General features: G+C 41.4%; 1 protein-coding gene across 9 annotated transcripts in view; it reads right to left on the reverse strand.

The window, feature by feature from the left end:
• The window catches only part of MARCHF8 (membrane associated ring-CH-type finger 8), a 101018-nt gene that overhangs the window by 6586 nt on the left and 66582 nt on the right, over positions 1 to 27850 (reverse strand). For 8 of the 9 annotated variants that reach the window (XM_074907349.1, XM_074907350.1, XM_074907351.1 and 5 more), the window contains 5 exons: positions 19591 to 19641; positions 8413 to 8492; positions 7273 to 8118; positions 5135 to 5315; positions 1333 to 1480 (listed from right to left, as the gene is read on the reverse strand). In XM_074907349.1, coding sequence (XP_074763450.1) covers positions 1333 to 1480; positions 5135 to 5315; positions 7273 to 8118; positions 8413 to 8492; positions 19591 to 19641 — 1306 coding nt within the window. The remainder of the gene's footprint in view (positions 1 to 1332; positions 1481 to 5134; positions 5316 to 7272; positions 8119 to 8412; positions 8493 to 19590; positions 19642 to 27850) is intronic. The other variant, XM_074907357.1, reaches the window with a different exon arrangement.

Below are 27850 nucleotides of genomic sequence, written 5' to 3' on the forward strand. Positions count from 1 at the left end.
TGTCCTTTATGCTAGGCCTAATAATTGGCAAAACAAATGTATCTCCACACTCCAGAGCGCATTACAATGCTCTCCAGATTTAGAACCCAAATGAAGGGGGCAAAGGCGGTACTAAATATTCACACTATTCCTCCTATTCATGTTCATATAATATATTTATTGACTAAAATAACCTAGAAATGACAAATCTTTGAAAGCATATGCTTTTCATTATCATATGGATACCTTACACTGAAAGGTCAACAATTTTCATGATACATGGAAGAGTTGGGTTGGATGGAACAGAAACTAAAATTTCATTCAAAGCAGCTTGCTGACTGAAGCCATGAACAATCAAACTACAGCCCAAATGAGAAATGACAGCAAAACTATTCAGTTTGAAGTGTGATTCTGCTCTGAAGAGACTGTAACAGCTCTGTGGAATTGCAGGTTTGTTGATGCTCAGCTATGTCCCCAGATGATGCTCTTCAATCACCAGCAAAACATTTTCCACCTGCATGTCTCGTTGACACACAATGCTCTGTGAACAAGGACAGCTTGCTCCCAGCCTTTGCAGATACCCCATCCCTTCTATCCCCACCTTCAGGGACAGCTCAGCTGCCTCAGAAACAGTTCTGTGACAGCTGCAAATTTGCAGCCCAGCATACCCAGATAAACAGATTCTAGTTTGGTAAGTTTACAGCTGGCATACTAAAGAAAACATACTATTCAAGAAGTTAAGACATCCCTGCAGTGGGGTGGCAGCCACTACACAAATTGCAGTGAACCTCATCACAGTTGCGTGAATTGAGTCCTAAGAATCAACCTCAATTTCTTCTGTTTCAGTCACAACTACTCAGAAAAATTTCTCCAGTCTAACATGGCTCTCACAGGAAACTTGGGCTAACTTACCTCAAAGATTTGGATTTAGGTTCCTCTTGTTACTACTTTTTTTTTAAAAACTGTGCTGGTCTTGCCCAGTTAAAAGGTAGCCATAGCAGCAAACAAATGCTTACAACATTATTTGCTCAGTAAGTGTTCCAATTCAAAACAATATTAGTTAATATAGTGCAATCTTAAGTCTGACTCCAGTGCACTAGCTCTCATACCTGTGCACTTCACAAGTGCAAACTAAATTAACTTGAAATAGACATAAAAAACACCCACAGATGAATTTACACTGATGTAACAAAATCATTTTAGAACTGTGCTTTTAAACCAACCCAACCTCAGGCTAAAGCTGACTAGTTTAAGTATAATCATTACCTGCATACTCATGCGTTGCATCATCTCTGCATTCAGGATAAATAATTACTCCAAGAGAATAAGTGGGAAGATAAGCAAGTAACATACCAGTAGTCTGTCCCTGTTTAATCTCTTCAGCGGTCCTGTCTATCAGGACATAGAGAGACCACACAACGCAGGTGATGGCAATGACATGGAATGTTACAGAGCACATGATCTTCCTCCTCTCGCTGGCCGTCATCTGCAGCTTCTCCCACTGGCAAGAAACCCGCAAGCAGAGCAAGAGATTAGGTGTTTATTCTCATTACTAGACAGTATAAAAAGAGTTCATTGATAAGAACAAAAACCAGGCAGGAGACCAGTTTCCTAATTCGGATTTTGAAAATCAGATTGTTCCTCTGACCACAGCATGCATGCGACAGCTGGCAGCTCGTCGTGCTGTGAGGGGAGCCATCCTGAAGCCGGAGCAGACCTCCAGTGCTCAGCACCCCACCCGGAGCCTCAGCACAATGTCACCTCATCCTGCTTCCTCACGCCGAGGCAACTCCAGCACAGAAGGATCCTGACACGAGGCCTTGTGCAGTGCAAGCAAGGCTGCTCTTTCATGTGTTCCCCACTCAACAGTGGGTACCCACAGTCACATCTGAGCGTCATGAGTAGCAAAGGGTACCCTCGCGCAGGCAGGCATTCAGTAAAACACTGCAATAAAAGTGGTACATGATCCAATTGGTCAGTGCGTGTAAGACATCTCATGCTGAGCTCTGCTAGATTCCCTCAGTGCACAGTCAAGGCTGTTTAGACAGCTTTTGTAAGTGAGAGGATGCAGCAAATTAAATCCCCAGACTTGCATCTATCAGTAATGTTTATAAAGCCCAAATAGAAACCACAAAGTCAGGTTGTTGTCATTTAGAGAAGATACAAAGAAACTAGACAATTATTATAGATGCTTCTAATATGCATAATAATTCTAATAAATTTTTCAAAAACAGCTGTTATTTTTTTCACCTGAGACACTTGGAAGCTTTTTTCTTTTAATTCTTTTTTTCAATTTCCCCTATGTATATGATGAGAGTTTTTGCACGTGGGGTACACATCTCTCAGCATACCTGCTTGGAACAGAGAGTTCAGATGTTTTTTTTCACACTTTCACAAACTATATGCTGGGGCACATAAGCTTCTCACACATACCTATGAGTTTCTAGGGAGGTGCATTTGATGTTTCCTAGAATAAATTGTAGAAGAGGAGGACTGAAAAGGATACTGTGGAAGAGAGCGAGGATGACCTGACTGATATGACTGAGATCACTAATCATTGTTTCTACTGCTACAAACAAGAAACAGAGACTGAGTGATCTTCTGTCTTGCCAGTAATCTCTTTGGACAGTCCAAACCACAACTCCAGTTCTGTGGGCATCCAAATCTCATCACAGCACAAGAATTGAAGACTTCCAGCAATAACATGCTAGAAAGCTATATTCTTTCAATCTTAGAAAAAGATTAGACAGAACATTCCCTTTGGATGTTATCTTTTAAACAGAAATTTGCTTGTGATCTAAACAAAGGTGTTTACTTTGGATAGAAAGTATAAATTCATTAATTTTGTCAAAAATTAAGCATGTGAAATCTATTTGTGAATGCCTTTACAAAGCCATGAGGACTTCCGATTTTGAGTAATTTATATTTCTCTTTTCTGTTCCACAGCTTGAGCTCTTCCACTGGACAATACGTCCTGTAACTGCTGGCTCCACAGCCATCAAACCAACCTGCCCCACCTCATCTCTTCAAGAGATATGGCTGCACAGCAAAAGAGAAGGTATTCTGCAAACTATGCAGCAGCCCAGAGAAGAAAGTAGAATCTGTAGGTCCCTGTTGCATTATTCCCATGACACAGCATGTAGCATTTCCTAATTAAAATTGTCAGCAGTTCTTGGTTTTTGAAGTGTTGTTAAAAGAAAAAAATCAGCAGAAAATTTAATGTTGTCATTTTTTTCACTGAATTTTTAAAATGGAGCATCCCTCTCTTGTCTCCCCTCATCTGCACTTGAACCATGACACATTTTGTTTCTCATCCTCCTTCCTTAGTAACTTATTTGAACAGCCCAATGCTGCAATACAACCTTATGATGTTGAGGAAGTTTAATTCCATTTCTACCCTACAGACAAGCACGAGCCCTATTATTTGTCCATCCTGTTCATAATCACCAGTTTCAGACTGTTTTCTCCTGACTGACAGGATACCATAAAGGCTGTGTTGAAGATACAGAGGCAGCTTATCTTCTGGCTGCAGCTGAACCTCTAAAAAGACTCTTTAGATGTATTTGAGAGGTAAATTCCTTCTTATCCTTCTGTTTATGTCTCTGTCCCTAACTTCTGGCATCTGGTCTCTTTCCCACAGATGACCTGTTCAGATATAACTAATGATGGTGAGTGACTAATTTCTGGAGGTGCCCAACAGCTTTTTCTAACAGAGTTCAAATACTCAGAAAACGTTTCCCACCCACTCCAGGCAGAGAAATCACAGAAAAAATCGCAGTCAATTGCCAACTATAGCAACTCTTTTTACCTGGGATTCTCTAGAGTAATTTCTTTAATGTCCTACACCTGGGCTGCGCAAAGTGTTGTCTGTGCAGATAAGAGAGCCTATGACAGTCAGTATTGCAGCTCAGAGGTACTACACTCTGTGCCAAGGGGCTACCAAGGAAAAATCTGCAGTTCTTAGAAGGCAACAATTCACCAGTCATAAGCAGAGTTTGTCCTATCAACCTGACATGCTAAGCTATATACTTTTCAGACTGGACATATTTGGGAAAAAAAAAAAAAAAAAAGAGGTGTTTGAAATCTGTTCTATTTTCTGCTAGGAGTCACTTTTAGGAATTGGGCAAGTTCTCATACTAGCTTTCAGATGGCTGCAGTCCAGACTTCCCACCCTACATTATTTAGGTTCATCATAATCGAATTTAATGTTTCTAATTTATTCTAGTTCCAGACTGAGGTTATTGTTATTAACCTCTTACACTTCGGTAGATGTGGCAAGGTTTGTCTGTGCCAAGAACACTAGTAACTTCCATCTCAAAATCCTGATGGTAAGGACCAACCAAAATTGAAAGCCTGGAGGATGTGGGAGAAAAAAAAGGATACAAGTGCAAAACTGGCCTTACAATACAAGTAGAATTTAAGTACCTATACTTTAAGTCACCAGATTTATGAAAGGTACTTTTCTATAAAACAAAAATACAGATTCTAGAAACCTGAAGTACTAAAACCTAGTCACTCACAGTTTAAGAAAATCTAAAAATGAAAACACATTTATTGGTGAACCTTCTTCTACTTACACTGTAGTATTTTAATTTAAAACAGGTTTGCTCCTTTAAAAAGAAAAGTGCTACAAATCTTAACCAAATTACACTCAGAAAGCATGATTTTAAGTAAGTTTAACCTGAAATCCTCATATTTTCAAAAGAACTTAAAAGCCATGTGGATGTCAGAGCAGCAAGCTAAAGCAGATAACAGTTAATACAAAACTTTTTTTTTTAAAGTGTATAACTGCGGAGCAAATACAAATACTTTTGTGCATCAAGTCTAAAATGTAACTGAAAAGAAAAAAAGCAGGTTGCTGCATGCACATATACATGTGTTTATTTGTATGTACATACATTTACACACAGAGAGCTGCCAGGCTACAATAGCTAACTCTCAGAGCTGGATTCTGCTGATGTTGAACTTGCCAGGCTGATTGTGAATTTAAATCCTTTTGCAATTATACAAAACTGACCAGACTTACTATGGAACCACAGAAACATGATAAATATGGGGGTGGGTAGCTGCAGACTCATGGGCAAGGACAGCCTCTTTTCAGAGTGGATTTTTGCTTAACAAATCATCTTCGTGGGGAAGCAGGTCTTGTGCTTACCTTTCGCAAAGGCTTAAGTTTTGTCTCCATGATGAACTCATACTTGCACAGCTCACAGCATCGCGTATCTGAGCTCTTGATCCATTGCTGCAGGCAGGCTTGGTGCACAAAATGAAGACTTCCCGTGCAGTGACAGGGGGTAATCAAAGGGCTCTCATCATCTCCTTCACAGTGACATATCCTGAATCAGAAGCAAAGCTATTCATTAGGAGAAGAGAAGCAGAAAGGATGTGGAAGAGGCATGTAATATCTGTGATCACACGCGGTTGTCCATTGAGGATCCTGAGACATACATATCAAAAGAATGTGTTCCATAAAGGAGCTAAAACTAAAGAACTCCATTGCTGCGCAAGCACACACAGAGGCATGAAATAACTGAGCACAGACACTGCTAAGCAGACAGCTGCTTTCTAACAGATGAGACGCACACACAGAGCCTGGCACAAATGCAGTATCCAGAAGAAAAAACAGGGTAAGAAATGACAACACTTCATCTAGAACAATAGCACTTAACTGAAAATAGCATTTAAACAGATCAGACAGCACTTTCCAAGACAAAATATGCTCAGAGAGGTACAGTTACTCATGGCTTACGATCTGAAACAGAAGATAAAACAAAATTCCCAAACCAGTGGTGAAACAGCCCACCCCAGTATCACAAAGAGTTAATTTAGCCTGGATTTTGCACAAGAAAAGTGATTATTTCTAGTGTCAATTGCTAAGAGACAGATCCACACTGTAAAGCTACAGCACAATCTCCCCAAAATACACCTACTCTAAGTGGACTAATGGTTTTGCTCTCCAATTTTTACTTTGCAAGAGCCACTTAAGGAAGCATCAGCTCTGCAAAATTTCGCATTTCCCTCACAGCCTAACTATGGAGACAGCAAGGACACCCCATATAGGGTTACTACCAGGTGCTGGCATTTGATTTCCAGCTTCAATTTATACACAGCCCTTGGGTTGCATCAAACATCACTAAGTCCTTCTAACCATGTGGAAGAGGTCATGAATTGAAAGGGGGATGGTAAGGAGCCCAGGGAATGAATTTAAATTATTAAGCATATGTGAAGTACAACCTGGCATGCTGCCATCCCTGTCTATTACTGAAATTTCTTACTGATGTGTAGCATCTTGCCTCTTGCGACCTTGCTGATAGCTGGCAAGTGGAAATGGAGGAGTGGGTGGATTACAACAGCGTCTTGTTGATGACAAGCCAGTATGGAACTAGATTTTGCTGGTAATAAGTGGGAGAATCAAATAATATTTGGCAAGTACTAACAAAGCCAGCTTCAGAAAGTGCTGTCAGAGAGGAGAAAAATTAGGATAGCAAAGTGCTAGGTAGAGGGATGGGACGTTTGCTCTTATACTTGATGACTCCTGCTCCTCAGCCACATTTTGGAGCTGGGATGGGGCAGACCTGCAAAGAAGTTCACCATGAAGACAGTCCAGAACTGGCTGTTCTCACCACCTGTACACAATTAATCCTCTGTAGTTGGAACAAGGATACCCATCCTTTTTGGACCTCACACTATGAACCTCACAGTGGCCCACCACTAACACCCAGCACTCAGATCCCCTTTTCGACTAAGGCATCCAGAAAGCCCATCCAGAAAGACTGTGGTGGGATACAAACTGTGAGAAAAAGATGAAGGAAAAAAAAAATCCTAAACTATATTGTCTTGATCACAGAAGCAATTTTCAAACAGCCTGTTTTCCTCCTGACTCCCTACCCCCTGACTAAACCAGCAGTGACTGTCAGGAGAACACATTTCTCATTAAAAGCTAAGACTTCAGCTTGGCTTTTAATATGCATAGCTGATTTTCTGATGGTATTCCCACCTTGGGCTGGGAGTATCTGACTGATAAGAGGAAAATACCATCTCAGAAACCCAAACATGAAACAAACAGCAAAAGAATTTGACTCCAAAGGAAATTCTTTTGCTTAGTAGCCTTGTTAAGTGCATCAGAGGGGTGCAGAACAGCAGACAGAAGGCTGCATGCTTCAAATGGCACATATTAAAGCAAGGTGACAGGGTGAAAGAAAAGACAGAAACAGCACAAAGGCAGGGGAAAGGAGAACATTCACCACTGCACATGGGAGGGCTCAAAGGTAGGTGGTTCTCTGGTAAACCAACCTGCAGGTATCCCCCGATGTGGACACAGGGGAGAGAGGGGGGAATTTTTCTGAGAGGGGGGAAGGGCAGTCAAGGTCACTGTCCTTCTCAACTGAACAGAGCGGTGCTCGCTGCTCTTTTATTTTCATTTTCACTGAGGTGCTGTCCTCAAAGACGTCATCGTCTCCCATATCATCAGAACAGAAGTCTGTGCTTTCCACCAGCACGCTGGAGGATTTCTCAGCTTGGAAGCGACTAGAATAGCTCTCCAGTTCATGGAACTTATGCAGGCTGCTGATGCTGGAGGTGTGGGAGAAGGAAAAAAGGTAACGCAACAGCTTTTTGCTTCTTGAGGTGTCATGGTCCACTTTGTCCTCCAGCAAGGGGATATGTACAGCGCTGTGGTTTTCTGCTCCTCCTGATGCACTCGAGTAGTTGGAAAGGGAAGGGATATAGGAGTGCTTAGAATTGCTAAAAGAAAGAGGCTTGAGATTCAGTAGTTTTCTCTCTTTAAGATGAAATTTGTTAATCCTTAAACACTGCTCTTGAGTCGGGGTCAGTCTGCCTTCTGAGCATGTTCGCTCCACATAGTCAAAGCACTCACTGGTGCTCTGTGCCTTCTGGTCCACATCATTGAGGGACTTGGAGAATTTCAGAGTGTGGGCGGGCTTTATATTCTTAGTAGACCTGAGTGCCTGGCCCCGATCCTGCCCACGGGAGTTTCTCTTTGCTGCATGTAACGTGTCCTGACAGATTACTGTCACAGTGACCCCTTGTGTCAGAGGGCTCTGGCAGTGAGGATTTTTCAAGACAACAGCAGACTGTACTGGACTGTGATGACAACACTCAGAAAACACTGCACTGGAACTGCATGCAGAACAGTGGAATAAAAGCACAGAAAGTAAAAAACAATTACAAAAGAGAACACATATAATTAAAAGTGAAGAAATGAGGATTACGGCTAGTGTGGGAATGGCAAACATAGCGGGGCCAGTCAGTGGTGTTCAACGAAGCAGTGTGGGACAGCAGTCGAGTCAAACAAATGGGATGCTTCATATGGGAACCCCACATCACTTACTTCCCCATACACATGGTTTTTTAGTTTGGTTTTCTCTTAATTTGAATGAGTCTCACTGTAGCCATGCAAACAACACACTTTACCTGCAGATATCCTGGTTGGATGGTGTAACAGAAGTCCGAGAGAAGCTATGAGGGGCAGAGATAGAGGTTGGACTTCCAGCCTGCAGTGAAATTAAAACAAACAAAGCAAGTCACAAGTTGGAAGAGTTTGGGATGCACAGTAATCAACTTCAGGGTTAAACACAGTATACGGAGTCAGATATCACTCTACATCAGACATTCAAGGGCTAGTTGCAAGAAAGTGGCTTTATTGTCAAATGTTAGAAAGGGTGGTCACACAGCCTCATCCTTGGGAAAGTAGTAATCAGAACAGAAACATTTTTCCCCAAGGTCAAATGCAGCTGTCTCTGGAGCGGAACCTGCCAGCTGTCAAACACTGCGCAGAACAGTAGCTTGGGAAATGAGCAATGCTATGGTAATTAGAATAATTAGATGGAGGTGTGTGTATAGACCAGTTGGAATTTAGCTACCACATAATAGCTTATCCTTCCACTTATAATGATGACAAGAGATTAGAGGCTTGAGGTTTTTTTCACAAAACAGAACCATCAATAATTCGGTAACTCAAACACTGTTTGGGGACTTATTTTCTGTACTAGCATATGCATATGAGCACCATCTGCCAAACCAGACCATTCCCTGAAGTACTCTTTGTGAGGTCTTTCATCCTGCTCTTACTCTGACTGGGTCTTCCACCTACTTGGAGAAGAGGTGTGGCACCAGTTACATTCATAAGACCCAATAAGAGCCGAGTAGAGAAATAACTGAACTAACTGAAAAAAATAAAGCTAAGCTCTTGGTTTATTTGGTACTTAACAGAGAAGCCTCTAGAAGCAATATGGTAAGAACAGTCACTGTCTCAGAGTTGGGGCTCGATGGGCTGTTATTACAGGCCTTTGCTGCTGCTATCTTCTGAGGGTCACTAACAGAAACTTCTTGACTCTTCCTAGAGGCTTTGGTGAATAGGAAGCCTGTGTTGATAACCTTGTAATCGAGAATCTTTAAACCTGTTCTCCCATGTTCCACAGCTGCTAGATAGGCTGTGCAGCTCATCCACTGCTGTGGAACACTGCTTGCATTTCAAAACTCAAACAAAAGGTTTACACCTCTTTTGATCTGCAAAGCAAAGGCTGAAACCCAGAAGGAACAATGCAACCAGGACAACAACAGAAGTGTCACCACACTGGGCTGCACAAAAACCAGCACAGCTAGTGCAGCCCTGGGCTAGTCAAGTGTGAAACGCCAGACTAGGAGAGACCTCAGGTCATGAAAGGCGTGCTGCCACAGAAGCACGCTGCGCCCAGCCCCGTACTTCAGGTTGAGATGCCAGAGCTAGCTGATGCTTTGATGATCTCTGGTCATGGTGCAACACACACACAGACACACACACTATCTCAGAACTCTTCAATCCTATACTTAATTTATTAAAAGCCCCTACGGTACATTTAAACACAGCTGCTGCAAGCTTTTACACTCTCATAGAAAAGCAAGGTTCCTTGTCATGCAATATACTATTCTTTCTTTGTGAGAGAAGATGGGTATACTAGGATACACATGCCACTTCATAAATACAGATACAACCATCATCTTCTGTGTTACAGGACTGTAAAACTGTTGAAAGTGTTGTTTCTCTAGCCAAGAGCACTACAGAGCGCAATTGTATCTTGCCTCATGTTGGGATGTTTCCGGTGCACTGAGCCTGAAAAAACAGGTATCCATTTACAGCTAGGTCTGCAAGAGTTGAGGGCAAGACTCAAACACACATCTCTTGATCTGTAGCAAGATACTGTAACTTATTTCCCCTCCTATCCAGCTAGGTACATGTACAGAATAAAACCCAAGAGAATAACCTTGGGACAGAAAGCAAATTGAACTATGTTACGACTGTAACAAAACAAATTAAAGACTTAAAGATCAATTATTTGCTTTATCCTGGAAACTATGGTTCTTTGCATTTTACACCACTTGCACATGCTAATGATATAGGATGCTGATCATACAGTGAGGTAAATTCAGGTATTACTTGGAAATTTGCTTTCTATTTGATGCTTAACCTCTCCTAAAAGCAGGTACATCTCTGACTTCACATCTTATCTTTTAAAGAGTTCATACAGTAATTACTTTTTTTTCTAAAGAAAGACAGACAAATTAGTGAAAGACCTGACACACTATGATCTGCTGCTATAATTATGCAAATGAAAATTAATAAGACTTAAATAATGAATTATTTAAAAAGACATATTTAGCAATCTTCTAAAACCAAAATATTGAACCAGTAAAACAGCATGTTGTATTCTGTCATGGAAATAGAGCCATATATTGTTGGAACTGGTCACAAATCAATTAATCTGTCTCAGGTTTTATGTTATTAGCAAATCACAGAAGGTGATGCTTAGAATGAATCCAATCTCTCTACTCCTTCACTTTAACAATGAAGCTTTCTAAAACCAGATGGTGGTATATATGATGTGACAGTCTAATAGCAGATGACTACATACAACGATCCAGAATTTCCCTTCTGAAACCATGTTACTGGTTTCTTGATACAATTGCCTGGCACCAAGACAGTGAGAAATCAAAAGGCTGGGACAAACAAGAAATTCTGGGATTTCATTTGCATTTCAAGTTTACTATTCTCTTTCTAGATGCCAGCACTGTTCAGGACAGCCTGCAAAAACCCCACATTAAGGCACATTTCCTTTCCTTCCTATCTTCCTGCTTCAAAACAGAAGGTCCTTTTCTCCATCTTCATACATAACGCAAACGCAACCAAAATATGAACAGAAGCTAATGCACTTGGAAAGGCACCACAAAGTGGAGCAACAAAACACTGGAGGAAGTTATGCACCACCCTTGGTTTGAGCTAATATGAGCTGTGGCTACCACCAAAAGCCATGGTTCAGTAAGCCTCTCAGCCTCTCCTCCCTTCCTCCCATGCTTTTTGCTTGTGAAACTATTCACAGAGCTGCATTGCAAATCAGATTAGGATAGCGAGGTGAAGTAAAACTAACCACTTATTTTACTGAGTTTGTTTAATGCTAGTCACTTCCCTAGCTTCAGCTGCCAGAGGAACATCAGAGGAACTCTAACGGTGAGGCACAACTGACTAACAAGAGAAGAGCATAATAAAATGCAAGCTGCTGCCAAGAGCCCAAGAAGTAAGTTCTGCCAGTTCTAGAAGCAGGAGGTGCATGCAGCTGACACTGTACAGTCCACACAGCTTGTCTGGGTTTACTGACTCAGATACAGCAGCTGTCAGGCAGAGATATGCCTCAGAGAAGAAGAAACATTTTGCAGCCTTGGGCCAGAACAGGGCAAAGAAGAAGCAATGTGATGGGTGAATGCAACAGAGAGGCGAATCCAGCTAGCTTGGAGCTCTGATGTTGCTTCCACGCAGGGCTCAGCTCTGGAGAGGCTGGGAAAATAAGCAATGAAAGCTTTCACCACTCTGTAGCTTCTGGCACACCCACCAACCTTAATGCACCAGCAGCAGCCTCCAAATAGCAACACCTTTGGTTGAACTGGCTATTTACAATGGCAACAGCAGTAGTAGGTTTTAAGCACTCCCTGTCATAGGAGGTTTCTGCCATGCTCATTATGGGATGGGTAGCCTAAGCCTTGACAGCCTGATTTTAGTCTAACTTAGCCTTCTAACTCCAGAAACACTTGCTGAGTCTCTGTGGACTTTCATGCCCTTTGCATGGAGAAATACCACCTCCAGTGACAAGCCTTGGAGCTATGTGCTAGAGAGTTACCCTGTACAGCCTGACTGGGTGCCTAAAATAGCTCAGGACTAAAGGTCAATAGTTAGTTAATTGTGTATATTGACATTCCCATCTAATGCAATTTAGTGAGGTCACAGCGTGACCTTCTGCACTGGTGTTTAGATAATCACAGCAACTCTGAAGGTAGCAGTCCCTGGAAGCCTACAGCTCTCTGGAGGGCTGCCATCAGGAAGACAGATATCTATATATTTTTATATATATATATGTGTGTGTATGTGTACACATATATATATACACACATGTATGTGTATATATATATATATATATATGTGCTGCCATAGCTGGTTGCCCTAACTGTGCCCCCACTCCGAGAACAGTGTGATCTGTTGGTGAAAGAACTCTGCCTTTTCTGATTACCTACTTATGGTTACATGCTGCACACCAAAACCCAAAAACCCCACCCTACCTTAGAAAATAAAGTCATCTTTGAAGTGAGCCATAGTGAATGTGCCAACGGCTTGGGTATGTTCCAAGATAACCTGCTTATCTGAGTTGGCACTTCCATGCATAGTTGCTGTCATCTCACTCCGGGATGCACTTCAGTAGTAGCAGTTACACCTCATTTTAAAGAACAGGGCCAGTCACATTCTAAAAACCTTATTAAATTATTCACTGAAGGTAAAAAGTTAGAAATAGCTCATCTCCAGAAGAATTCTTCCACTGACTGGAAGTCTGAAGGAGGCAAAGAAAGGTTTTCCTCCACACATGCAAAATTCATCATTTCTAGGTACCACATGAATAGGACTAATACTGTGGCCCTACTATTTGTGCTACAAAACCACCTAAAAGTCTCAGCTAAGGACCTGGAACTAACATACACTATAGTCATTTAATAATAGAGCATACCTCTCCTTTGGGCAGACAAAGAGTGAGACAAAAGAAGCACAATTTTAAGTCTTGTACTCAGTATGAACTGCAGCACAAGGAGCTTCAGACAAACACAAATTTAGCAGTAGAGCACGGAGCCAAACACTCCACAACCCAAATTTCATCCTGGCATTTTGATTATGGGTTTGCCTTTATTTTACATTGTGATGAACCCATTTCAAAACTATGCTCTTCTGGTGGGCTAAAAATATATATAAAATAAGAGAACAATAAAAATCCTAAAAGGTGGCTGCACTTGCTGTTGAAAAGATTGATGCTAAAAGATGTTTCAAGCACCACTAGACCACTGCAGCAGTTTCTGTCTGCATCTGTTCTGCCTAAGAACAACGGGAGCACAGTGATGGTCTTCTCCACTGAGCCAACTCCAACTACTACCAGTCCCTCTGGGGATTAAAGAGACACAGATAAGCATAGTAGGTGTTGGCTAAATGGAGACACCTCCCACCACTGCCCTGGAATTGTACTGTCCCAAGCACAACCAGTGATCAAGGCCCACTACCTTTAATCCCTCCCTGTCCCAAGCAATCCCCCTGCACTGTGATGTTTTTTTCAGCACCAAGGTCACAGTGCTATGATCTGCAATGGGCAACTGGGAGTTTTGTTTTAATCAGATTTGTCTCTCCTGGTATTAACACACCACAGTGATGAATGTGGCAGAAGCACACAGGAAGGGCAGAACTGGAAGAATGGTTATCACACCCTGTGTTTTAAAAGAACTCATTGCCAAAGAGCTATCATCTCTCTCACACACAGATACTATTTAAATGTGTATTAAGAAGGCAAGGCTGCCACTAGACATGGACATGGCAGGCACTCATCTTGCATGGTACATCTCCAGAGTCAGCGAAAACCCCAGGCTCTGCTCCCCACTTAGTTTGCACCACAGGAACCAAGAGCAACTACTCCATACTTGTTCATTTGGAAGGATCTAGGATAAACAGGGATCTAAGAAAGAAAATAAGAGTAATGGGGGCCATGTGAAAAAAGGCACCAAGTGCCACCACAAGGCGCTCCATAGCTAACCTGGCTAGTCTTTGCATAGAGAAAGGACATCTACGCAGAGATCAGGGAATCTGACTCTGTGCCACTGCTGCCCCCTTCACCTCCCCTCCCCTTGACAGGGGCAGCCCTAGCCCTGCCTCATCCACAGCATCAAAATTCAGTTCTGCCTGCTGTGTGAGAAGTCCTGAGCTTGGGCTGAAGGCAGGCAGGGAGGACTTGATTAAACCCAAGGAACACATCCATCACTTCTCTCAAGCCACTACAGAACAAATATAATTGCTTGGCTCCAGCCTTCTATGAGGATGCAACATTCACGTTTCTATGCTTTTAGGAAGTGCTGTATTCCATGCACATGCTGGCTGGTGGCTCTTGCGGAAGTGCACTGCAGCTGTAAAGCCTCCAAAGCGCATCTGTGGAACAGACGTGGTTGTTTCACCACACGCATGTCAAAGGAGGCCTCCAGCTGAACTAGCACACCCAGGCAGCAGTGCAAGAAGACCAACCAGCCATGCCAAGTGTACTAACCTGACACTTGAGATAGTCAGAACAGGCCACCTACTGACAGACTGGATATTGTGAAGGGCAGACAGCCGTGCTGACAGGCTGGTTTTGAAAGCTTTTCCTAAATACCAACATGGCAGGATCAAACATCAGTACTTCTGGTCTTCTCCATCAAATTCTCCCTACTCATGCCATTTTGACTTCCATATTAAAATAAAGTGTCTTTAGCTGGGATAAGATGAATTATTACAATGGAAAGTCCTTAAAAAAACTGGGGAAAAAGAAAAAGAAGTTATGGGAAAGAGGCATCTGAAATTTTCAGGTTGACCAACTCCACCATAAAACTTTGGCAACAGTTCGAGTTCCAGTCAGCTACTGGAAGAACTTTGTTTCACACTTTATATATTTCATATGTTCATATATGTTTCATACTTTATATATTGTATATGACTACAATGAAAATTACGTCTAGAAACTAGGAGCGAAGCTGAAGTCAGCTTCTCCTCATTCTTCCTGAAGAAATCTAAAGGCAGGAACTTTCTCTAAAGATACCAGAGCCAAAGGCACTAGAGAAAGGAGACTATCTATCCTTTCAGTATCTCCCCAAGCATAATTCAATCTGCCTATAGCATAGGATTAATGTTGACTAAACCCAGTAACCCAACTGCACAGGTTCTGTAGGAAGAAGAAGAAAAAAATATAGCCCTTTGTCTTGATTATCTTCCTCAAAATACCTTGAATGGACTGTGGGAACAAAAAAGGAAAAGAAACAGGTTCCTCCTTCACAGGGTGCCCTTGCGCCTATATAAAGTAAGAATCCAGACCCAGGAGAAGGGATTTATCACAGCACAGGGAGACTATCACCCTCCTTATGAACACGACTGCACCATGCCCCAGCATGGGATTACTTGCTCTTGTGGGTGGGGAAAAGAGTATACCTTAATCTTCACACTATACAATTTTTCCTATTTTCCTTTCTCCAACAGCTCAGTAGAAGGATTTTTAAAAAAAATTCTTTAAGCAACTTCTTTTTCCCTACCCCCAGGCTCACGTACCTGAACAGAACTCCTCTGAGCAGCAGTTCTTTTCAGTAAGCCTTGGTCATCTGATAGACTACAGCATAGCTAAGCTCTGCGACTGAAAAACCTGGCCTGCTTTTCTACGGACGAACGCTCACCGAATCCATCAAAGCTTCAGGCTACAGTGGACGTGTGTATTCATATGCTTTTCTAAATCTGTTCCAAGCTGATGAACAGCCTAAATGGATTTTAAATTTTATAGCAAGCTTAGGCTAACACTTTGCATCTGCACTGGCTGCCATTCAGCCCAAGAATAATTTAATACTTTACAGTGTGCTTCTGCTCAAAAGATAAAACTGTACAGGCCTTCAGAAAGGACAAGGCATTTACATTTTTAAAGGAGTGCACTTCTGATTCCTTTGCTGTGATCCCAGTATTGGCATTTTCAAAGTTTACCCCTTAGAGGTCCATGAAAATAAGACTACAATGTGCTTCCGCTAAAATCAGCCCTCCAGAGCAATCAGATGACAGGAACAACACACAGATGACCTGAAGATATTTCCATATGTCACATCATCAGTTTGAGGATGTATCGGAAACTTTAAAGCTAAACAGTATCATTAATTTGAGGATAACTGTTTACAGACCAGCTTTGTTAGTGACCTCATTTTAATCTGCTTGTAAACACAGTTCTTTTATCTAAGAGCAGAGGCCATGAATTATCACCAATGTGAAAACCCCTTTTTTAGCTGCTCTCAGTGACTAGCTGTGTTTTAGGGTCAATTTAACCTATATTTAGAGGATGAAGCTTCTATAAAGCTTCACTATTTCTCTGTGTGGCTTGTATGACAAAGGCACTTACCGGTGAATGGTGGTTTCTTGCAAAAAATGCTGGCTTAGGGTAAACAGTTGAGATGTGGATCTGGCCTGTATACCCCTGTGCCAACTGGGGGACTTGCAATCAGCATCACTGTGCTTGAACACTGCAGATTGGCAATCAGGTTATGTCCAAGTCCCATGACTAAATCAATTCAACCTGCCTTCAACACTATTATTTTTTGAATTTCAAAACAAACACAGAAAAGATTCCAAAAATTCGAATGTTTCACGTGTAGCAGATTTAAAAGGAGTGTTTGAAATATACACACCAAAAAGCAAAGAAGGGCCTGGATGAATGCCACATCCCCCAGCGTGCAACAGACTGCACAAAACCTAATGGCACCATATGAAGATCCTCCTACATCTTATTCCCTACTCCTTTTTCTGCTGCTTCTGGCTTCCATCCCTAGCCAAGTATTCAGGTGATTGTTTTTTCTTGGCCTGGCCACATATACTAGCATCTCTTCAGCCTCTCTTAGCATCTGCCTCTTGGAGAACTGCTTTTTGCTCCTTCCTCCCAAGGGATGGCTCCAACTGGCCCCGACACTTGGGGTCTATGTTCGGAGAGGTCCTGCTACCTCTACCAGCTGATCTAATTTTCAGTGGGACCATCTGTCTGCCTTCCTCCTTGATTACTTTTAGCCCTAGGGCATTGCTTTCCTTGGTCACACTGAGTAACACAGCATCCTCTCTTGGCTAAAGGCTGAGTTCTGACTCAATCCTTTCCACTCATATTGCACTGTGCACTGAGAGCAGTGGAAGGATACACAGCAATAATCACAGCAGGTTCATAATGGCATATCAGCACCAGAAAGGCTTTGAATCAAGTGTCAGTGCCAAGCGTTTGTAGCAGATTTGCTACACTGTGAGCTTGATTTGGGTGGAAAAATAATAGCTGAAACAGTCATTTGCAGGAAGCGTGATCATTATTTCTGTAAACACCCCATCCCCCCATCCCCCACCCCCCAAACATGTCTGGGAATGCAGCGTATAATTGATTAAACTCAGTTTTGGTTAAATAGCTTCTCTTAAAATGGTGTAGTATCAACAACCTCTGTGGATTTCAGAAAGGGCTATACAGGCAGCCGAGCATTTTCATACTTCTTCCTTTACATGTACTCGATCTGCCTTATTGGTCAGGTTGTTATACTATTCTGAACAAAAATAAAAGGCATTTTCCTATTAAACCTCAGAACTAAGGAAAAATCTTCCATGTACTTAAGCTTCCACAGAGCATCCCACTACTATAATCTTTCCTGTTTTGTCCTATGAATTGCTTGCAACAGCCAACCCATCTGTAGACAGCAAGATAAATTGCTACAGCTTAGCATTGAACTGCCTGGATGGTGAGGCAGCATTCAGATGTATGAGGCAAATCCGGGGACTGATTTCACCAATGGGACTTCCACCTCTTATCCTTGTTAGAAGCTATCTCCAGAGTGAAGTAGGTGCATGGAACAGATCAGACACAGAGGTGACAAAGGAGCAGTAAGAACATCAATACCCCTGTGAAGCTCAAGTTTGCAACCAAAAAGCCTCACCCATGCAACTGGCAAAGTTGACTTTTGCTCCCCTTGAGAACTTTAGCTTTTGCAACACATAGCAATCATGTTGAACATTTCAGTGTTTCAAGATGAATGCAAATATTGATATCTTGCTTGCCAGCACTCCCAGGGAGAGCTTTGCAGAGTGCAAGGTCCTTCCCACTGAACTGCCACGCTACCAGTTCTCAATGAATTAAGAATGAACTGTGCAGCTTTGTATGGGTACCAAACTGCTGCCATCAAAGGGCTCGTTGTGCTGAATTTCAGACACTCTGGGAAAAGTGCAACAACTACCGTCTCTGCTGCACAGTGCCTGAAAATCCAGTTAAGAATCCCTAAGAGGAGAAGAGCCAGGGTAAGAAGGAACAGGCACAGTCCCATTTTAGAAAAGAACAGATGAGAAGCTATACTCACATGGTATTTATTTCAAATCCCTTTCTGTGAATGCACATTTTCTGATGCTGAATGCAAAACACAATTCCACGTCACTCTGTAATACCACCTTCAGCTTGGTCAATACCTTTTGCACTGGACAGTTGCCCTGCTCATTATTTAAGACACCCAGTAATGTCATCTTTCTGCTCCAAAGTGAAAGCGGTTTGTCCCTATATAAACTATAAATTAAGCGCAGCCACTGTTTCCTCTGCTGGAGATAGGCATGAATAGCATCCTATATCCTGAAGTACCCAGAATAGAAAAAAGGGACTTGAGTTTGTCACAGCCATAATGACTCAGTCTCTCATTAAACGTCACTCAACAGGGTTGAGGCTTATGCACCCCATGAAAAGCACTGGTCAGCCCCCACAACCTTGCTTTCACAAAGGCTTTAAGCAGTTGTACTTGGGTAAGCAAAAAGGTGTCAGGCTTCCAGTGAATTAAAAATCTTCTTATGTATAATGCAGAAGTAGGCGCAGGGTATGTATTGTAATAAGTTATCTTGGACAGAAGATACTTTTTTTCCTAAAGGCATAACAAAGCAGTTGTGCTTTTGATGTGTCCATCAGCTATACTGGTGTGATTAAAACAGGTAGAGCATCAAGCTTCCCTTACAAGATCAGGGCCTGTAATAGAAAACATTTTAAAATACTTACATAGTCATGCCCTGATAACAATGCACTTCATGGTGCTAACAATAACTCGGGGTTGAAGTGACAATAAAATAATGTTTAACCACATATCCAATATGTATTATGGGATGCATGGCTATACATATCTTACAGAGAACATTACATCAGATAGCTCATGATATAAAAGAACATACTTGAGAGATGCTTTTGGAGTGATTTTTTCACCCCAAGATAAGATCTCAGGCATCTGTCATCTATCTTGCTCCTACCAAGCTAAGGAGGCTGACAGTGTGAAAGAGAAAACCTACTGTAGCTTCCATTTCATTTGACTTGTAAAGAGAGTCTGCAAAACACCAGAGAGTTCTACTGTTTCAGGAGTGACTATCAATGACAGGCAGGCATAAGAAGCATTTTCTACTGGTCACATTGTCACATGAATGACCCCAGTTTTGAAGTGAAAGAAATACCAGTATCCCCAAGTTTATCAAAGACTGAGTTATATCGAGGAACATACCTTTGAGATGTTACTAGAGCGGCTCATGGAATGCCCCAAAGCCTTCTCATTCTGAAAGAGGAAGAACAAGATCACTGCAGCAACAAATCACAGTTATGAGAATATTTTAAAGCTGGCATTAGAAACCAAATTCCATGGAGAAAGTCTTACAGCTGTGGCGTTTAAGGATGCTGCTTCTATTGACATCTGCCTGATTTATGACAATCACTAAACTGCTTTGTTTGCTTAACAACGTATTACACTGCAGAAAATCATACAGGCAAGACAAGTACAAACCAAAAAATACTAGAATAATGATTTATTCTCTCTATGAATACTGCAAAGCCCTTTTCTCAGATGGCAGCTATTTTGGAAAGGATATTTCTTAGCCCTGTTTCATCTACATCTAAAGGCTAACATCCAACCACTAAAGCTCTTGCTAAAAGAAAAACAAAAGTATCATAGTGATGTCCAGAAACAATTGTGAATAACCACATGCATGTCATTTCAGAAGACACTGAGGAACTTCCTATTTATCACAGAACTCAGAATTAAACTGGAAATATCATACAAGATAGAAATGCAGAAGCTACAATTCTCAAAACTGAAATTGGTGATGACTATCTGTTACAAACTTTACAGACCCTGACTGCTAAGGATGACAATATTATCTCCTACCAAAAAAACCCCATAGGTTTCACCAACATATTTCATCCTTTAAGGTTTCTGAACTGGTTTCTGGTTTCTGAACATCAGTTTACTATGAAGTGTAACAGAACACCGTTGCTCCACTAGAAAGAGCCTGGGAATTACTCTGCAAAAACTCTTCTGAATAAAATCCAACAAGAAACACTTTTTTCTAAACAAGTATTACAAACAGGGCAAGTCATAACATCTGGTTACAAATCAGTATCTATGTTCCTCTGAGTCTGTGAAGCTGGGATGCATATTGGTTTGAGATTTAAACCCTCTGAAAAAAGGGTAAATTTACTACTTTCTCCTCTGGGCTTTACACTGGGTAAGAGTTTCTAGAAGTGCATCTTTTCATCTGGGATTTTAGGAAGCAAACTCTTTCACCTTTATTCCCCAAGAGAATTTAACCTAACAGAGACACTCCGACAGCACCCTCTTCCAGTTCTCATTTCCACTGACTGATCAGAGCTTGAGATCAGAAGTCCTGTATATATAACAAATGGGGACATAAAAAAATCCCCTGAACCAGTCAACTGCTGTTACTTTTAGATCAGTTTGGATATAGCACACTGGTTTCAGACCTCCTGCCTCTGTTTGTAACAGTTCAAGTGACCTTCAATGACTGAAGCTCACACCAAGTCAGCCCAGCTGGCTGGCCATCCACACTTTGAGATCCCTGCGCTCCCAGACACTTCTTCCTACAGCACATCCCCAGAGCAACATAAAGCTTTGTGTTGAGAAAAGAGAAGGCAGGCAAATACTGCAACATGTGCTCACAAAAGCAAGCTGTCCCTTCCTTACACCACGAGTTGCCTCTCAAGAGTCCTGGGCACTGCCTCAGTTGACAGATATAAATTGTACTTCCTCCCTTAAAAACGTGAGGAAGCAAATACAGTGTTCTGAAACCCTCTGTCTGTAGGAATTTGTGTACCCAAAAGACAGTAAAATAGTGTTTTAGAAGAACAGAGGAGAAGCAATCGCAGGACCCCCTGCCAGTTTTGACTGATAACCAAACTTAAAACCAGCACAGATCATTTTAAGACCTGGAAGAGTTGTGGCCTAAATTATCATGGACTTGAATGCCAGATTTGAAAACTGCAGGGCTGAGTTTGATCTTAGAGATGTCTATGAGCTTTTGTTATACAGGTAACAGTATTCCTGGAACAGAAACAAACACATAAAGACTCCCCAAAATATGGACATGATACTTATGTGAAGACTAACATTGGACGGGACTACTGCCAGAACCAGTATGGCTAAGAATTGACTCTAACTGTAAGGGAAGGACCTAGCTGATTTCATCAAAGGCAGTGTAACTATAGCAACAGAGAAAAAAAAAAAGGTTCATTGAAGCTACAGAAGATGAGAGGGAGAGAAAAGGGGGCAGGGAAATGTTCTCAAGCTATGATGAAAAGAGACCAACACAAGCTGCCGAGCACAAAGACTTGTCATTGCGTATGTGAGGTGTGAGGGAATGATTGGCCTTCTAGGACCATGTGGAAGGTAAACAAAGCAAGGCTATGTGGGACCAGGGAAAATGAAGAGCAGGACCTGTGGCCAAGAAGTCTGCCTGAAGCAACACATACAGCTCCACACAGGTACCAGTCTCAAATCCAGCCCTAGGTACCTAAGACTTCTAGGTGAAATTCCTAAAGACAAAATTAAACAGAACAGAGGTTTCTTCACATTAAATCAGTGCTCCCCAAATACTGCTGTCTAGCTGAAGAAGATGCCTGCAAGGGAGAATGACTGAACAGGCACCTGTGTTGAAAAGGATGTGCTAAAATTCAATAAGCATGAACAGGCTGGAGGACAAGACTTATATTTGCACAACACAGTAAACGATGCAGAGCAAACGCCCTTAGCTGCACCACAGAAACTAGTTTTTCTACTTCTGCTCCCAGAACTGATTTCATCTGATGGATGCCAGGAGCCTCTAAGAGACAGATGCTCATATTATCTTTACTGATCTGCTGTTGGAAACATACCTATCAGAGGTTTCAGTCAGTAGATGACTATGAACAGTTGGTTTTGTTATTGAAAGAGACATTTCAAAGAGACATTTTTAAACAAAAGAGCGGTCTTGAAAAATATTCCCTTAAAGGATACGGAGTGCATGCACACATATTTAAGTACAGGTGTTATTTCTAAAGGACTCCTAGCCCCCCAAGTGCTCTTTCACATCTCAGTTTCTTTACCACACAAAGCTGGTACATAAAGTCAACAGGACATTAACTACAGCTTTAGCTCAGGTTGGCCAAAATCTGTACTCTAAAGAGTTACTTATACCAGCAAGGAGGAGAAGCACCAACTCAGTCATATTTTCAAGGAGTGACAACCAACCCAATAGACCCTACCAGATCCAACACAGACCTGCGAATAATACACACATTTTCCAGTCTGGCTGGACCATCAACTACCAAGCAGCCCCATCACCCAGATAAAATTGCTTCAGTCCTTGGACACCAAATGACCCTGTCTTCAAATCAGGGACATTTTTTGAAACAGCTGCTTCAAGTTTCACCATTTACATACACACAGACTTTAAAATGTGTTGGGCTAAAAACAAATAAACAATTGAGTTTCACTGTGCATCAGCAATTTCCAGTTGACTGACCACTCGAGTAGCACCACTGCTGAAAGACTGTACAGTGCTTTCTTGCCAGCTTCTGCAAAGAACCAAAAAAATTATTTCATTTTTAAAAAATTCATTAAACACCAACAGAAACAACCTCTAAGTAGCACAGTTCACAAAGTCTAGCTCTGCTGTTTAATTCTCTTTCACAAATTAAATAATAAACATCTATCCTTCAGGAAAAAGCACTGTGGAAGCCATTAAAAGGAGACAGTGCTTGCTGGTGTTTCCCATGCTGCAATACATTAAGGATGCCGTATGTTTTCTAGTCATTAAGATAGAAAAGAGCTGTAAAGCCAAGAAAGAAGCTCCTGGAATAGGTAGATTAGGCACAATTACTAAGTGAGGAACAGAACTGTTGAATAGATAAAAATTAGTTTTAAAGCAAACAAACAAAAGCTCACTTTTCACACTATATCCATCACTGATACATTAATCCTGGGATTTTTTACCAATTATTCACAAATTAACACTGACATAGAAGTAGCAAGCCTAAGCTTCTATTATGATACTATCGCTATCCAACAAATAAAGGTCTTCACAGACTTTTTCTAGTATGTTCCCATTGCACAGTAAGATATATTCTAGTCTGGTAATTACAGCTCCAAACAAGCTCTCCTCCCCTCTTGCAAAAGCGTTAGTCTTTTCATCTGAATGAAAGGCCATGACAAATGCAACATCTGCCAGCATGGACCATACAATTATCACCAGTTAAAGCAAGTGTCACTCTACTTTAGTAGATCAGTCTTTCTATATCGGATAATGGGAATCCTGCATTTCAAAATCATTCTACTCAACTAGGCACTCAAAAAAAATCTAGACAGGAAAAAATTGCAAGTGCAATTTGTAACTTCTCCTGAGCCATTCACTGCCACTGCTGCTCTGTAGGCCCAATCAGAGCCTGGCTTTAGGAAAACAAAGAGGAAGGCAGAAGCAGGAAAATGACTGGAAAAAAGAAAAACTACTACCCATTCCTACAGTGCCACATTTCTGTAAATGCAGAAATTCGAATGCACTTGCTTGCAATTGTCTGTGTCCTCCTCCCAGCTTTCTTCTTCTATCTTCCCCTTGAATTTCCTCCCTACTGTAAGCAACAGAGCCGCCTCCTTCCTTCAGCAGTTGCTTCAGCTCACATCTGCTTTCCTGTAGGGCTGTTCATCTTGCCTTCTCCACCTTGTTGGCTCATCTTCCCTTCTGCCACCATTCCTCAATTACTCTTGCATGACACCTCTTTCCTTCTCAGTTCAGAGATCTAGAAGCTGATACCTCCCTCTCATCTCCCTTTTACTTCAGTCTTCCATGTTCAGCACTTCACATTATTTTACCCTTGCTTTCCTACCATAACATATGCATTTCACACTAAGCCCAACACCTGTGTAATTTACCAAACCAAACCCAGAAGCCCTATGGATCCCAAAACAACCGTTCTTACCATCTGAGCCAGAAGGAGGGTCCTCAGTTACTGGCAACACTTTAAGCAGCCAAAGCTGCTCCTGTGCACTTACAATACCAATGTATTATTCTGGCCTTTCTCCAAACTCAGCTGTAGAATTAATGCAGCCTCAGCAAGTGGGCACCCTAAAGAAATGAAACTTGGCTGTCCTTGCCAGGATGGAAGGAGAAAAATATTTTGGTATAATGGTTTGGATTTTGTGTTTCTAACATTCTGGTTTTCAGTCATTAAGGCAGGTAAATAGAAGACAACAGAGGAAGCAGTCTCATAGCTTGTGTAGCCTTCTTCTGGATACATCCCTAACTACACACCTACGGTTCACTCCTAAGTATGGCTAATATTAAATCCATCTTCATCTCTGCTCATAGAACCTGGAGAATAAACAGCAAGCCAGATCCCAATAGTTTATCAAGATGATTTTTAACTCTCTTTCCCTTTAGGAAAAAAAGGATGGAGGGCACCAGAAGAGTGTCCTCCTTCTTCCTCAAGCAACCAATGGCTATGGGTGAACCTAGTACACACCTGCTTTGTGAAGTCTCAATTCTCTAACACACCAGTGACCAGATAGGGCACTATATTCCCTATTTTGCAATAACAACTATTATATTAAATTATCTTACATGATAAAATAGGTTAAGATCTTCATCTAATAATACGAGTTCTCCAACTAAAGTCTTAGTAATGAAGAAAAGAGCCCTTTGTTTTGATGATGATGTCACTGCAATGCCCCAGACACAGATCCCTACAAGGTAAGTACTAATGCCTCAGCTCAACAGAGACAGAGTTAAACAAACCAGGGCAGACCAGCTAGGGCACTGCCTACTTGGGGTCTTCTATCTGGAATCTCAAAGCCATTTTAATCTAATTTTGTGCATTGCCATTGCATTTTACAATGACAGTTTAAGCATAAGATTGATATCTAGTAAAAATCACTTACTGTTATCAACAGTAAGTTGCATGGCCACCATTTCAACAAAGTCTTCTGGGTAAATGGTTGCTTTCCTTAATAAGACTTTTCAGAAGAGAGTAAGTAGTAATTATTCCCATTCATGCAGCAATTCTCATTCTTAGATCTCATAAGATTTACAGTATGGTACACAGAATGGCATTGCTTGAAATGGTGAGGTGCTGAAGTACTGAGTAGCTGAATGACCCTTGCATAGCAAAGCAGCAAGACAGGAGTGAAACTCAGTTCTTCCATCTAGTCCCATCACCAGAGCATGAATGCACAGTTGTTCTACAAATATGCAGCTGTACACATCCAGGTATTGTTTCAGGTTTCATAACTGTGTCAGATTTCCTAACAAACTCTTCCCACAATTTCTGCAAATCTTGCACTGCAACTCTGTACCTGAGCAGTAGAAGAGAACATATGCTTTTTGTTTGGGGAGAGGGGTGGTTGTTGACAATATTGGCATGTGCACTTAACAGTCTGAAGTAGGAGAAGACTTTCTGAATTATTTTCTTCATCTGTTAAAACCAATGGACTGTTAAATTACAAAAGCTTTGTCAGCACTAGATCTCATGACTGACAGAACCCAACATTTAATTACTTCAGTAGGAAACGGTATTTTGCATCGTATCAATTGAGTATGGCCTTTATTTCTTTGACAGTCCCCAGGTCATCATGGAAGAGCAATAAACTTACTAACGGCTTATAAAGCCAGTGCTTGGCAAACTTCTTAAACCTTGCTCATTTCAATTTTTTTCCATAAAATATCATCAAGGCTCATCAATGGTTTTTGCATGCAGCCAGAAGAGTAATGAAAGGAAGAATAATGGCATTTAATCAACACTAATGGCATCTATGCCTTGCATCTCTGCACTTGTGCAATATTTACCCCTGGACATTGAAAACAGAGGGGGGTGATGGAAATCACACCACCTATTTCCTTTTTTGCCTTCCTGGAGACCCATTATAAATACTGAAAAAGGAATCCAAATAATCTGCCCTATCCATCTAGTCCAGTACTTTCTGTTACTGGATGATCACACTCTCTGGGCCCTGCAATTCACAAATGAGTGCAGAAACCTAATATAAGATTTCAGATCTTCCATCACAGTGGAAAATCTATAGCAAATTCACTGTGGATTACTCAGCTCACTAATTTGCTCACATTCACATCAAGCCATTTCACATAGTGTGAGACAAATTCAGAAAAACAACCTGAAGGCAAAAAACTAGGCTGTAAGTAAAATACAGGAGAATTAACAAGCTTTATTCCAGGTGCTGAACTTACAGCTTGCAAACATCAGCAACAGAAATAAAATCATGAGATCATATAGCTTTAACAGAAAAGAGAGACCAATGAAAGGAAAATACAACAGACTGAATGGCTTTAATGGCAAAGTTCAAGGAATTCAAAGAACAGGCCCCTTGGAGATTTGGGGAGGGCAGTCAAGGAGGCTAAGAGATCACAAACAAAAAATATAAATGAGAGGAAATTCAAAGAACAAGGCAAACACAGCAGAATGTTGAAGTTAAATAAGAATCTCTTGCCTGTGTCTGCACCACAGTGTGGTCAGAAACATAATGCGTTTCACCTCCAGTCCATCTTGTGAATAGCTCTCAAGAGCTTGCATGGATAGGCCTGATACTATGCAAATCTGACAGACACGCAGGTCCCTACATGTTCCAGACATAGGCCACCTGAGTCCTTATCACTGTATATTGCTGTGCGCTCAATCTTGACAGTTTGATCTTAGTAGTACGTGGCATACAGTGCTTGGGGATCCATTCTTGAGTCCAACCATACACTGGATGAGGAGAGCATTCTCTTCAAAAAGGCCCTCTTCTCCATGGCTTTGTTTTCCAGACTTTTTTCGACATACCATTTTTGTGGGTTTTGCACTGTTTTGCTTTACTTCCAAAGGCTCCACAAAGTGAATCTGATTCTCGATAACCTGCATCTCCAGCTGCCATTTTAAAATGGAGATCTGATCTCCATCTCCTCTCTTTAATTGCTTGAGCTAGAAGATGACATAAGAGCCTTCCTCTCGCTGAGCTGAGGCTGCCTCACCTGTAAGAGCAAATTTTAATTTCTGCATAAGACCATCACAGTCTGGTACATTTCATTAAAATTACATTCATTTGCACACTTACTATATTCACATGCCATGTGCCCAATTTCTAACGAAGAAAGTAGACTGCAAAGTTTGGCATCCAACATGTTTTATGGATGTTCTTATCTTACTGTTGCCAGACAACCTGCCTAAAATGGATGCATTCCTTTATGTGATGCAATACATAAAAAATAATCCTTCCCTCAGGGAACAAATTTTTTGAACTACAAATGACATGATCCAAAAATATATACCTTTCTTGATAATGGAAGCAATACACTTTAAGCTTACCTGTGTGACAGCAAAAATGCTGTTTCAAACAATTTAATGTATTTAACATCAGAGAGAGAGATACAAGCACTGAGGAAGCCAGCAATTATAAACAGATTAAAAGGAATAACATTTTATCTTTTGTGAAGTAACTGCATTTAATGCAA

Source organism: Athene noctua, chromosome 5 (genome assembly GCF_965140245.1).
Source record: "Athene noctua chromosome 5, bAthNoc1.hap1.1, whole genome shotgun sequence".
NCBI lineage: Eukaryota > Metazoa > Chordata > Aves > Strigiformes > Strigidae > Athene > Athene noctua.